The sequence below is a fragment of the Marmota marmota genome, unplaced genomic scaffold, assembly GCF_001458135.2.
Source record: "Marmota marmota marmota unplaced genomic scaffold, marMar, whole genome shotgun sequence".
NCBI lineage: Eukaryota > Metazoa > Chordata > Mammalia > Rodentia > Sciuridae > Marmota > Marmota marmota.
In genome coordinates, this window is record NW_026000229.1 from 29,628,040 (window position 1) to 29,642,550 (window position 14,511).

The following is a 14,511-nucleotide window of genomic DNA, read 5'->3' on the forward strand; positions in this document are numbered from 1 at the left end:
CACCAAAGTATAATTGTTTTCTTAAATAATGGCAACATAGGCCTCTCTTTTCTATTATGTACACTTAAGCTGTGGTCACTTTTTAGAGAACATGTAATGTCAAATTCACGAGGCTGGTACATTTCTTGACTAAGAACCAGGTTTCTGTTAAATTTACTTTTTCATTCTTAAATCTTAAATTTCATTTTAAAGTACCTTACAGTTCAAGACAATATGTTATTTTATGAGTTTATCCTTATTAAACTGTGATTTGCTAGTTCCAAGAAAGCATCTGAAGAATGAATGGATGGATTAAGGGGAAATAAATTAGATACAATATACAAATTAGATTTCCCCTGTTAGCAGTCAAATTTAAAGAGCAAGAGAGTGATGCAAGAGGTGGTATGGAAAAATCTTTGAAAGAGTTGAGACAGTTAATAAACTCTACGTTTTTCTCATGATTGCTTTTGTTTTCCCGTAGCCTTCAATTTTTTCTCTGTCCACTCCACTTCTTCCCAGGTCCTGGTTTACAAATTTTACACCCCCCCCCAACATACACCTACTGTGCACTACCTATGTGTTTCTCTAACTACCCCATTTCACCATTCTCCCCTTGCCTCTCTTCTCTTTTGCACTCTTTCTTACTTTCCTCTTCTCATCTCCCTTTTACACTTTTTGTTATTTTTTCCAACCTGTAGTATCTTTTTTTCCTGTCATCATTTTTCTGCTTTCATAATTTTCTCCATGTTTATTAGTGTCTACTTATTAAGAACCTCTTAGGAACACAATGTAAAACAATGGTTGTGTTGATCCTTTTACTTGCCAATATTCTTTATTTCCCTTATTTTGGTTTTCTTTATTCCCCTTTGTCTTATTGAAGTATCAATAAATCTCAGATTTTTCTCTAATGACTAGAAACACTTCCAAGGCAATGGGATCAAGACCAGATATTGCCTCCTTTAGTTTAAATAAGAAGCATGATGTCAGCATTGTGGGCAATTACCTTTGATTTTGGGCAAGGTAAACTAGATGAGACAGATGTAGGAGGCATGTCCTTGCCCATGTTATGACTGTGCTAAGTTTATCTTTTAGCTTGTGACTTCTGGACAAATCTGGAGATGACATTATTTTTGCTTCTAGTTAGTCTGTGGTTTTTCTTCTGAGGCTTGCCAAGATATTTTGACTAGCACCAAACTAGTTTTCTGTCCTTGTCTCATAAGTGTACATCTTTCAAGTCTGAAGACCTGAATTTCCCACCCTTATTCCTAGAGAAGGTTCCACTGAAGACTCCAAATTGATCTAGAGTCAAAACTGAGATGAACTGGGACTCAGGTGTCTCTCATAAGTCTCTCTGCCTCCCCTCCTATACCCAAAGACAGCTTCTTACTTGCAGCCTCCTTTGCATTACATGAACTTATCTTCTTTTTATTATTCATTCACTTATTTATCCATTCATTTAGCAAATATATATTTCACACAGTGCCAAAGAATTTTCTTTTGAATACAAGGTTAGGAGTCAGACCCAGGCCTTGTTTTCATGGAATTTATAGCCCAGGGGGAAGACATACTTGAACAGAGCTCATGCCACAGAAGGTAAGGTAAAGGTCTAAATTCTTAGGCCCTAAACATGATAGTGATACAAGAACAAGTACTCAATATGTACCAGGCACCATGTTAAGCACTTATACACATTATTTTATTAAATTCTTATAATCTCTTAAAGGAAGAGAGTATTATTAGCTTCAATTAATTTATAGATAAGGAATCTGAGACCCACCTAAGTTGTATCATATGGCAACCAGGTAGAGGGACAGAATATGAATCCAGACTACTGGCAAAGCCTGTTTTACAAAGGGCACAAAAAAATACAAGCAGAAAGGCAACAATTTAGCACAGTAGCTTAGCTTCTGCTCAGGATAAGAAATAAATTATAAAAGTACTTTCAACCTGAAGGTACAAATTATCAGAGATCAAGTCCATCCAGATCTAGGATGAGATTACCATATTTTTTTTTAAAAGATAGCAATGTTTTCTGTGATTTTGAAAGTGAGGATCCCCAACAAAAATGTACAGAAGAGGTAGCCAAACAGAGACCAGTACACACAGACTGAGTTAGAGTTTGGTAGGTAAATCCATTTATTTGAAAAGTTCTCATCTAAATGTTTGTATACATCTCAAACATCTGAAAAAAAAAATCAGTATGCAGTCTGTTGAATTTTTTTTAAAAAGATATATTAATTTGATCTAATATTATAATAAATATAAAAATTAGTTGAGTAGGTCTTGAGTTTTCATATTAAAGCCTTATGGATCTTGAAAAGCTTTTATAAGTAAGTAACTGGAAATACTTGTCAATTATACATTTGCAAACTGGACATTCTTATCCCTTGGGGAAAGCCCCGGATGTAAATTGTCCAAATGTGTTTAAGAATCTCTTGCATCTTGTTACTGATGGACTGAGATCTGTTTTTTGCAACTCATGACAAGTTTACATATTTTGTATGACTGTTAATACTGAATTCTGAACCAGAGAAAGGTTGACTCTTTAGTCAGGAATCTTTGTGTATTTTGTGGTCCTTTCTAAAGAACAGCATGTGTGTAATTAAAACAGAAAAATAAGCATTTCTTTTGGTTAAAATAAATAATAAAAAAGACTTGGTTAGCATCTTGTGACTTTTTAAAAACTTACCAGATAGCTTTTCTATTCACCTGGATGGAAGCACAGCCTAATAGCACTGACTGATGCACGAGACATAGGTTCCATGTAAAGATAAGAGTAACTTCTTTTTTTTGATGCTGACATGGCCATTATGATGATATTGATGGGTGGGTGAAAGCTGAATGAAGAATAAAGGAAAATAGGAAAGTGACACTCTTGTTTCTAAGAAAAAAAACCCCATTTATCACAATCATCAGGGCAATAATAGTAGACAATCTCCTAAATGTTAAGAAGCTCTTGGTTCAAAAAATTCTTGAACAACAATAATGATGTCTTACTGAATGCAGAGTTTGTTTTATGAAAGAGTTGCAGTGCAGATAATGAAGAAATATTGCTAATAATAGATAGAAAGAAATGAATTTCTCTGGAAAACCATGGAATATTGAGTACCAAGTTCCATTTTCATGACAAACTACAGATTTCTTCTTTGAGATAAATATTGTAGTTTGAGAAATTTATCAAGTTGGCAATTAATCAATAACCTCGTGACTAAATTTATGTACTAAAAAAGCTTCAGAATGAAATCTTATAGATTTTGTTAGGTAGGGGCATTTCCATGTGATTGTGAAATGGTTGAATTGATGTCTGCTTTCACATCTTTTCAGAGAGGCAAACTAATGAGACTCGCTAGTTTCGTTATATCCCTTTAATTCATAATTGGTATGCCTTTCCACTGGTTGTATGATTGCCAATTAAATATGACTTTGGGCTCTAAACATATATTCAATGAGTGACTGTGAGAAATGATTCTATTTTACCCAAATGCTTTCCTATCAATTGTCAAACTGACCATTTTCTCTACTGGTACAATTAGAAAAAAGGGAGAAGGATCCTAAGAGAGTTTTCCCTAGTCCTTCTTATGCTTTGATTAGAATCCATTTTTGGTTGCTTCTAATGTGCTTTGAGGCTCCACCTTTTTTCATTGTTCTCAGATCTATTTGGCTTCTATTAGAGTTAGGTCAACCTAAGCCCCCTGTTGTGGATTTCTACCGACTGTAGATAATCCCCTTTCTCATTACTATTACGAAAATATACCTACTTTTCCCATTTATCTTTGATTTTTTTCTAATACCTATCTCATCTCCCAACCTCTCATTTGAAACTATCTGAGAATTTTTTCCATTCATCTCTCCAACAAACATTTATTAAGTTCCTAGTAGGTAGATAGTATGGTAGGTTACGGAATATAGAGGCAAATATAGTTCTCCCTAAAGAAAACTGTTAACCTCTTTTGGAAAGGGGCAGAAAATAAATTGAGAAGTTTGATTTTATGCTAACAGGACTAAGAAGAGGGAAGATGAACATTTCTGATGATTAAGGAAAAAAAATGCAGTTTGGCTTGGTTCCTACCATTTTGTTTTGACTGAGCCCTATATTTAGTGCTTAAATCACTGGCACCACACTCTTTGAGAAAGGCTGAATTGGAGTTTGGGCTCCAAGAACCCATGCAGAACCCTTAGCCTTACTGCCTGTTCCTGTCTAGAACCGCACCCTTGGTGTGAGGCCAGAAGTGGATGAGCCTTGGGGCCAGGGAGTAGCGAGCCAACACGTTCAAGGCTGTATTTGCCTCTATGTCAGTCTTTGCTTACGACAATAAAAATGATCAAATGAACCTGTTTTTTATATTTCTGTTGGCAGGAATCATGTATCATGTTGTTTTTGCCCAAAGCACTTTTTTTTTTGTACCAATTTTGAAGCCTGAGAAATTGAGTCTTGGGTCAAGAAACTAGAATAAGCTTTAATGGCTTCTGTTAGCCTATTATTTTTATTTAAGTTTTGTGAGTAATATCCACCCAATTCAAGGTTCTTCAAAATTCAGGAATGAAAGTTATTGGTAGAGGAAAAAAGATAATGAATTCCGAGAATTTATAAAAAGTCTCCTCTTCTACAATATAGCTGCCCAAATAATTTGGGCTAGTTTAAATCAGTTTTAATACATAAATGGGCTATAATGGGAGCTAACCACAATTCAGCCACTTCCCATCAATAAAAAAATGACCTTGTACAGGTTATTTGTCTTATTTGAAAACTCTTGCCAGCACTTTCTCCCTTAGCAGTGGATGTCTGAGAAGCTGTCAGAAAGTGCCCAAGGTCTTTGGGTCAATGTTTTGTTATATTAGGAAAAGGTCAGTGCAAATTGGAGAAGCAGTCCTGAGACCATGAATCCCTCATTCCTTCCAGAGTGTTTTTGTTTTATGAATGCAAAGGCTGTAAATGTGAGTAATCTGTTTGGTTAGGATGGGTCAGCCTGTATGAAAACTAGTTGCTGTTACCTTTCTCTAAGAGTTCTAAAGGGAAAACATAGAATCCTAGGAAGAAAAGGAAGTCATGAAAGAAGCCTCTTTAAGTTCAGAAGACAGTGTGGAAAGAAGACGGAGTCAGAATCTTCTATAGTTTAAATCTTAAATATCCTCCAGGGCCCTGTGTAAAAAGCTTGGTGCAACTGGCAGGTGGTGGGTATTTTAAAAGGTGGGGCATAATGGGAGATTTTACATTGCTGGAGAAATGCCCTGGAAAGGAACTGAGGAACTCTAGTCTCTTCCTCTTTCTATTTTGTATCCTGGCCCTGAGGTCAATGGCTTTGCTCCTCTACGTACTCTGACCCTGATGTACCTACCATCATAGGCCCAAAGTAAAGGGGTGAATTGGTCATGGCCTGAAACCTTCAGATCTGTGAGCCAAAATAACCCTTTTCTCTTCATAAATCTATTTGTCTCAAGTATTTTTTAAAAGTAATGGAAAGCTGACTAACACAGCATCATAAAGAATTCCTTAAGATCATCTGGTCTCCTTTAACTTTCAATTAATCCTGAAAATAGGCTCCCCTTTCTTTTCCAAATGCCACTTTTTATGTCCCAAACTGCCCTTTGCACTTCCGCTTAAATAAATGCATTTTTATTGTTTTGAAGAGCAAGAAATGTAGAGGCCCTAATCTTATCCCTGACTCCAACTTGAACTCTGCTTAGATCTACCCACAAATCCTTTTTCATTCTTTCCTGCTTTCTTTTTCTTGCTCCTTTGCTTTTCTCTGTTCTATTCTTTCATGTCTCTGTATTCATTACTTCTAAAAATGTAACCCCACCTGTTTGCAATGCAAATGTATATTAACCTAATAGTTATGTCTTGTGACAAGGTCCATAAAAGATTATTTCTGGTTTCTTTTTCTATCAAGTACCCCACCCAGAATGTGCATTTTCTTATTGAAATGATGGAACAAATTGATTCATTGATTTGGAATGGCATGCCCTTGGTTTGGAATGGACTTGGAATTTAAAAAAAAAAAAAAAGAAAAGAAAAAGAAAAAAACTAGAAACATCTTCTGGCCAGTTTGGGCAAGTTATATGGTGCCTTTGAGTCCCCAGGACTCTGAATCTAATCAAGATAAGAAGCATACAACAGCTGAAAGGAATCATACGCATTCTCAAGCACAAGGCGCAAACAAGGCCCAGGTTTTTCTAGGGTGGAATATAGTAGGACCCCAAAAATCTTGATTAGGAGACTAGAAAGATGGTTAACTTTTGCTGTGAAACAGGAAGTATGCCTTGGTAACCTGTGTGACAGTTTGCATTAAGCCAAAATAAAATGTTTAGGAGAGCACTGCTTTGTATTTCCAAAAGTCATTTGCTACAAACTAGAAGGAAAGATAAGTGATTTTTTTTTTAATTTTTAGGGGAAAAAATAATCTCATGTAACAGAAAGCTGTATTCCAAAATATTTGATAGATTTCCATCTTTGCATCTCCAAGCTTATTTTTCCAGCACAGTCAGGTATATACCATGCTAAGAGGGAAGAAAAAATGTGCTGTACATAGAAGTAGGGTGCCACAGCAGGACCATGGACTTCTGAAGAGAGTTTCAGGTGCATATTAGGAGTTTTGCTTTTTTATTTTCCAGGGATTGTTGTCTGTGAGGCGCCTAACAACAAATTAGACAAATTTACGGGAGTCCTCTCTTGGAAGGACAGCAAGCACTCCCTCGACAATCAGAAGATAATCCTGAGAGGCTGCATCCTGAGGAACACCAGCTGGTGTTTTGGAATGGTTATTTTTGCAGGTACAGTTTATGGTTCAGGGCCAGATCTATGTGACCCTTTCCTGCAACACACACCAGCATAGTTCTCCAAGTTCAGAGCAGCATGGTGCTTTTAGCCCTTTCAAAGGGCTGCTCTGGAGTTGACTTCAGGATTTGTGGCTCCAGGGTAAAACACCACAGCTTTAAAATAGTCCAGGTAGTCCAAGGTGTGGGAACCACTGACATCTTGTGCTTATTCTTAAGGGTGCTGGGGCCTCCGTTATACGGTGGGTGCTAGATACCTATTGTTTTAATTTCTGTCTTTTTAGCCCCATCCCAGTCATTTTGTCATGTTATGTATTAACTAAGCTCCTTTTAAATTGACAGAAGAGTAAAAAAGAAAGCCCCTCATTGTGCTGTTCTTGGTGTAGTTTGTGGAAGTCAAGCAGCTCTTTTGGGAAAGTGTTCTTGGAGATCTTGCAGTCACTTCTGTTTATACTCTGTAGTTTCTCCACTGTTTGTAAACAGGACAGTGGGGTCTGGAAAGACTGTGCATGATGGGTGGGGCTAGTGTGGAAGGAGGCTGGGGGGGTGCGATGCCTCCTGCTCTTCATGCCTGTCATTTTTGCTTTCCCTACTTTATCTCTATGGGTTCAAGGTGGCAGTTTCCTGCTAAGGAAGCTCACAGTAGCACCATTTCATAAAGCCACTCAAATTGTACTCATGGCTTCAATTGCTAGCCCTTGATTTTATAAATCCTGTTTATTGTGGCACCAAATTAAGATGTGTTTTGGGTCTGCTGATTATATGTGCAATCAAAATTGGAATGTTTTTCTTAACTTTCCTCAGCAACAACAAAATGTTCATTAAAGACTTAAAAGTGTTCCAAACTAGGAAAGTCCTCCCAGTTGTTTCTAAATACTCTCAGCTGTGGCTGTTAGCAAGGCTCTTTCTGCTTGGGGCATTAGTATTGTAAGGACTTGGGAAATCCCTAGAAATGAGACAATATAGTGCTTTTATCTGGGGATGAATCTGGCTTCAAGATTCTTTCATCAGATGCTTTTATTCTTTAGTCAGGGAAATAAACCTCTTACTATTTATTTCCTTATTTGCATTTTCTTGCAGAGAAACAGTAAGGCTTATCCACAAACTTCCTTTTACTGTCCTACTTAATGATAGGGAGTCATCTTGAAAGTCTTCTGGTAGGAAATACCCATCTAGTTTGCTCCCTGTCACCAAAGAAATGGAGATGCCTCACCCTAGGAATGGGACATAGTCCAGAAGTTTGTTTGAGTTTGTATGATCTTGTTTGGAGCAACTAATTCAGGATTGTAGTTCAGTTACACTATGTTATGCTCGGACAGCTGTTGAAAACCACTGAGGAGTCAAGTTCCTCTTCATAAGGTTGTCTCTATGGGAGAATGCTCTCACAAAAAAGGAAGTGGAGAGGTAAGTTAAACAGATGTCCTCCAAGGGAGAAGAGCAGAAAGTTCACAGAAATTGAATGAGGCATATCTGGCTGTAGGAGCATTATCCTCAGTTACTTAACCTCCCTAAGCTTTGTTTCCCTTTCTGAAACACGGGGATAATAACGAGCATATCGGAGAGTATACTGCGAAGTCTCCATGAGCTGATGCCTGTGGAAGAGGATGCCTCCCAAATTTTCTTTTCCTTCCTTCCATGCTTCTCCTTTCTTTCATCATCAATCCAGAGCATACTCCTGTTCCATGGGCTGAGCTGGGAAAACTTCCTGCTTGCTGTACTTTGGTGGGAAAAGAGGGAGCTGCCTTTTCTCTTGTGATATGTCCTAGAGGTTTACTTGCAGGGGACAGCCATCAGGTGGACATTTGCAAAGCAAAGAATATGTTTATTGACTTTAGTTTGTGCACAAAAGTTAGTATAAAACTTGAACCAGAATAAAGGCAAACTAAGGAATGAACCATTGGTTTGGTCCATGTCAGAGTTGAACTGAGTCAGGTTCCCGAAGTCTTGAGATGTTTGGTTGAGGAACTAATTGTAGGTGACTATGTAGGTCTTATGAAAGTGAATCCTAACTGAATGGTTAACTTTTCTTTTTGAACTGTTACTCTAGTTATATCTACCGTTAAGAATTGTGCAGGGAATATAATTGACAGATATGGCTTGCTTTGCAAACCTATGATTTACAGAAGTCTAATATACACTAACATCTGGGCCATACTTCCCTGGTAATGACTTTTGTTTCTGCTCAAAAGAGGAGCAGGTGTTATTTCTGAGAGCAGGAGTCTAATCCATTTAAGGAGTCTACAGGATCAGGCACCATCTTGGTTGCAGGTAAGATTTTAGTGCTGGATCTCTTTCATTTGCCTGTTCAGGTCTGCTCTGACCCTTTTCCAATCTTCTTTTTGCCTTGAAGGCTGACTTGTCTGGTTGGCACTGATAGTTTTCCTTAAATTTTGGCTTCTTTTGGACTCTGTCTTGGGAAAAAGATCAAAGGGACAAAGATGATTAAGGCCAAGGTATTAATTCCTTCAGAATATATCCCTGTGTGGTCACTTCAGACTGGTCCTCAATATAAGGTTACTCATCCCTTAAAGGCTGTAAACCCCACACATCTCTCACCTGAGGGCCCAGTAATACTCCTTTGGACATCCCTCTGGCTGAGGTGAAGAAATAGCTGGGTTGCTCTGAAGCCCTTGGTTACTGTACTAACCTTCTGCTTTCCTTATACCCACCCCTACTTTTGTAAAGTGTTTCTTTTTAAATAAACTCCACTGTCATTATCCTTGTTCAATATGATATATATTTCCTGTTAGGACCCTGAATGAGACAGTCTTAAATGTACATTGGTTGATGATCTCATATGGTTTTAAAAATAGTAGTTAAAAAATGAGAACTTCAGAGTTAGATATATGGAGGTTTAAATTCTGGTTCTGTCACTTATTAGATGAGAAATCTCAAGTAAGGTAAATTCTTTAAACTTCATTCTCATTATTAACAAATGAAGGATAACCTATTGTGTTGGTTTATTGTAAGTATCAGCTGATATAATCGAATGAAAGCACATGTGATTATTGCCTAGAACAGCAAGTATTCAATTAATTAATTCACTAAAATTTTACTTATTGAATACCTACTACACATGAGGCATTATTCTGCATGCTCATAGGGGATTCAAAATCTGGTAAAACAAAGGCAGTTCCTTTATTCATGTGCTTTTCAGCCTTGTAAGAGAAAGAAAGACATTCATCTCAAATACTTACAGTAATGAATGCATAATCTCAAATTGAGATAAGTGTTCCAAAACAACAACAACAGTAACAAAACATGGAATCACAAGAGTGTATAATGGAGGAAACTGATTGGACCTGAACTTTAGGGAAGGTTTTCCTAAAGAAATGTGAGCTGCAATTTGAAGAATGAGAAAGGGTTAGGAAGGAGAAAGAGGCAAAGAATGTAGAAAAGGGAAAGAACTAGCTAATGAGAAGGCAATTTGTAGACCAAAGCTCTGTGGCAGAGTGAGGTCAAAAAATTTAGGCCTGTGGGACACAGCACCAAGAATAGAGGTAGACATGTGACTGGAGAGGATCTGGACCATGCAGGACCTTGTGGTTAATATCCAGAATTTTGGAGTTTATCCCAAGAGCTTGAGGAAGCCATTGCAAGTTTCTAACAGGTGGGGTGTGTATGTGTTAAATTTGAAAGATTCATTCTTTCCTACAGTGTTTGTAATCTCTGTTAATATTCAGCAGGTTCTGGAAAGAGTACATGTTGAGAAGGAAAAATATTGATCGAGTTCAGGACAGAGTGATGCAGGAACACAAAGTTACTAGGATTTTAAAAGTTGAGAGATGATGGTATTTTGGATTGGAATGGGGATATGGAGATAGAGAAATCAGAAGCCTTTTAGAAAGTTGAGATGACAAGCTTCGATGAACAGGTTTAACAGTGAGGATGAGAGAGTAATCAACTCTGACTCTTAGGTATCTCCTAACCTTCACAATTGGATGGATAGTGGTGTCATTCACTGAGGTAAGGAACTCTGAAGATTCCAAGCTAGGCTGACAAAGGTCCTTCGAGGGGCCTTAGGAAGATCCAGGTGGAGATTTCATGTGGGCAATAAAATATATGGATTTAAATATATGACTTAGAGTTCAAAGAGCAGTATGAGCTAGAGATATAGTGGTTTGAAGATGGTATTACAGATTGATTATGGTCATAGGTAAGATTGCCTAGGGAAGGTGGATTGAGTATAAAGAGATGATTTATGCTTGAGTCTTAAGAATCTCAGTGTTTAACAACTGGGTAGAGGGGTGTGAACATTATGGAAGACAGGGAAGGAGTTATCAAGGAAGTAGGAGTAAGAGTAGGAGAACATTTAAACACAGAAGTTGAGGGAAGAGTATGTTATACAAGGATAGATAGTCAACAATATTAGAACCTATGATATCAGTATCAAAACAATCATCATAACCTATGGTGCCTATTGATGATAGCCACTATAGGCTATTGATGATATGGTGTAGTTATTAGCCCCAAAACTAGGTTGAATAATGAGTGGAGGATCAGGAAACAGGAGCAGCCAACTCTAGAAGACTCTTTCAAGGTCTTTGATTATGAAGAAGATTTGTGTATGTAAACATTTGTGGATATATTTTAAAAAGTACTTATCAGCCTATAAAGTAGATTCTTCATTACTCTGTGTATGTTTGTGTGCTGAAGAAATATAAATTTTTAACATCAACTGGTCTGTCAATATTTCAGTTGTTAGCAATCACAAACTTTATTTGGTCTTTGTGATCTTTACTACCAAATAAATATTTCTCACCCTCAATGTCCATATGACTTTAATAAACAACTCTGAGAAAATGTGGGTGGTCTCTTTTATACACCAGTGGCTAGGAACAGGACCCTGGGGTGCATTTTCCAACTCAAGACAATGAATTGTTCTGAGACCCCAATCTTTGTTTGTTTTTTGAGGAAAAGGAAGTGTTCGAAGGATGTTCCCACCGTTTCATGACTTCTAGAATGGTATATAATTTCATGTGTGCCCCCCTTCTTTTATTTCTTTAATTTTCCCCTTCCTCCTATATTAAATGGCTGCATGGATCAATAGTAATGGGAACACAATGTGGAAAAAGAACACTACAGAAGTCAGTTATAATTAAAATAATTGTTTCTATTTAGCATTTTCTCTGTGAATAAGAAATTTCCTTAGCAACATGTTATTATTTAATTATCTAATAACCCACCTCTAAAGCAGCTAACATTAGTCTCAGATTTCCTTGAAAAAATGATCTTAAGAAATATGTCATATTGAATCTTGAGGAAATACAAGATTTAAGTCAAATCATGCTCTTAGAAAAGCACACATTATATAAACAGCTATCAATCATAGAAAAGGTTTAACTTACTTGCTGATACATGTTTTATAGTTTTTTTAAGATTCTTCATTAAGGGTACCTCAAGCCTTTTTGGGAAACATCTGGAATTTGATTTCTCATCTTTTAATTTTTGACCTCAGTATTCTAATTTGTTTTGGCTACTATAGTTCTTTTCAGTATTTCCAAATAATTCCTTTTGTTGATTTTGTTGTCATTGAATACTTCAAACTACAAGCACATTCATTCATTATTTTTTTAAAAAAGCATTTCTTAAGACTTATGTAGCAACAAATTCTAACCTGGACATATTCTATAGAGATTGATTCTCTTGTAGTTTCCAGGACAATTGTTAAGCCACTAGTTAAGAATCATATACAACTTAATGGCCCTTGCTCTTAATGAAAGTTAAATTATTTTTGAAAAATATATTTTTCCCTTTTAGAGACATTGATATGAGTAATAATTACTACTATTACATCTAATTGTTTCAAAGTTGGCTCTTCTTTTATTTACAGGTCCTGACACTAAACTAATGCAGAACAGTGGTAAAACAAAGTTTAAAAGAACAAGCATTGATAGATTGATGAATATTCTAGTACTGTGGGTAAGTAACTATAACAAAATTAGGCAATGTCATTAGTCATTATTACCTTAGTATATTTCTTATATTTGGGGGAAATTCTTTCAGAATTTCTCATGTGGAGTTGTGTTTGGACACTATGATTTGAAGCCCAGTTATACTGCCTTCTATTTTCTAGTTTATAATAATTTCTCAACAAATGATAGAATTTATCAGGAAAGGTAGGTTAGTGTTTATAGTGGCCTTCACAGTTTTTCAGTTCTCCATATTGCAAAGATTTATGTTTGAAAAACAAAATCCAGTTATTCCATTTCTTGGTTATATCCAAAGGATTTAAAATAAACATACTACAGGGATACAGTCACATCAATGTTTATAGTTGCACAATTCACAATAGCTATGGAGCCAACCTAAATGCTCATCAACAAATGAATGGATAAAAAAAATTGTGGCATATATACACAATGGGATATTACTCAGCCATAAAGACAAGTGACCTTCGGACATTTACCAGTAAATGGATGGATCTGGAGGATATCATGCTAAGTGAATAAGCCAGTCCCAGAAAACCAAACGTCAAATGTTTTTGCTGATATGTGGAAGCTTAACCACAATAAAGGGCCAGGAGGAGGGGAAGAAGAGAAATTCAGTAGATTAGAAAAAGGGGAACAAAAGGAAGAGAGCGTGGATAGGAGTAGGAAAGACAGTAAAATGAATCTAACATAATTTTCCAATGTACACATATAAAATTACCTAATGAACCTTATCATTATGCCCCCCTCACAAGAATAGAGTCCTAATTAGAATAAGATATATCTTATGCATATAATTTTATTAAAATGGATTCTACTATCATATATAACCACTAAAATAAAATAAAATAAGAAAAACAAAACATAATTTAAAGGTAGTCTGGTGCATTTTCTGTGCTTATGCTGTCTTACCCTTGCTTAAACCCTCTCTGCATAGTTATGGACAAGGCCAGCTTCACAGGCGTGTGACCTGTGTAGCTACAAATGGCCCCGACTCAGAAAGGCCTTGTTTTACTGATCAACTGTTGCCCTTTAGAAATTCTTAATAATTTGGGCCTACATTTTCATCTGACACTAGGCCCTAAAAATTAGGCAGCGGGTTCTACTTATGAAGTCTCTAAGCCCCAAGTCCCAGTTGACCTCCTTCACAGAGACACGTAAACTTGGCCATAGTTTTCTATCTGCTGTGAATTCTTTCCCCTTGAAATTTTTGAAATTATTTTCAATCATTAACAGAAAAGAGGATAGTGTGATATAGGTACCAGATTGTAGGATATGGGGGATTCACAATTCTGCCCTAAATAAGGTTTTCCACAACTTTTCTTCTTATGCCTTTATTTTATTCATGAGAGAATAAAGAAGAAAACATCTCTAGAATTTATGATGATTATTATTTCTTGGAGGAAAAAGGAAATAGAAGAGAATGCATTCCTAATCTCCAGCACTACCCTCCCCTCAACAGTGCCTGGTCTCAGTTCCAACATAGGGTGACACTTAGGACAAAGTCCTCCAAACACCTTTTTCTACTCAGATTTTACCACATTCACTGAGCTTATGTCCTTCCATTCCATGACTGAAATTTTGGTCTCACCACAGATTGACCTTGTTTTTCCAATCTTGATACCAATAACCAAATAAGAGTCTGTTAAAATATTTCAGGTTGCTTCCCGCGTTCATTTAATCTCAAGTGGAAAGTGAACATGTCATGAAGTATTTTAATTAATTCTTGTACTTCTTGGTGATCTTAAGGATTGTGCAGCCAGACGTGAAGTAGACTTGATGAGCATTGGAAGCAGTTTTTTTTTTTTTTTTTTTTTTTTTTTTTTTT

General features: G+C 36.5%; 1 protein-coding gene across 1 annotated transcript in view; it reads left to right on the top strand.

The window, feature by feature from the left end:
• The window catches only part of Atp8b4 (ATPase phospholipid transporting 8B4 (putative)), a 242,420-nt gene that overhangs the window by 133,391 nt on the left and 94,518 nt on the right, over positions 1-14,511 (top strand). The window contains exons 10-11 of the mRNA XM_048793164.1: positions 6,592-6,750; positions 12,587-12,675. Of these exons, the coding sequence (XP_048649121.1) occupies positions 6,592-6,750; positions 12,587-12,675 (248 nt within the window). The remainder of the gene's footprint in view (positions 1-6,591; positions 6,751-12,586; positions 12,676-14,511) is intronic.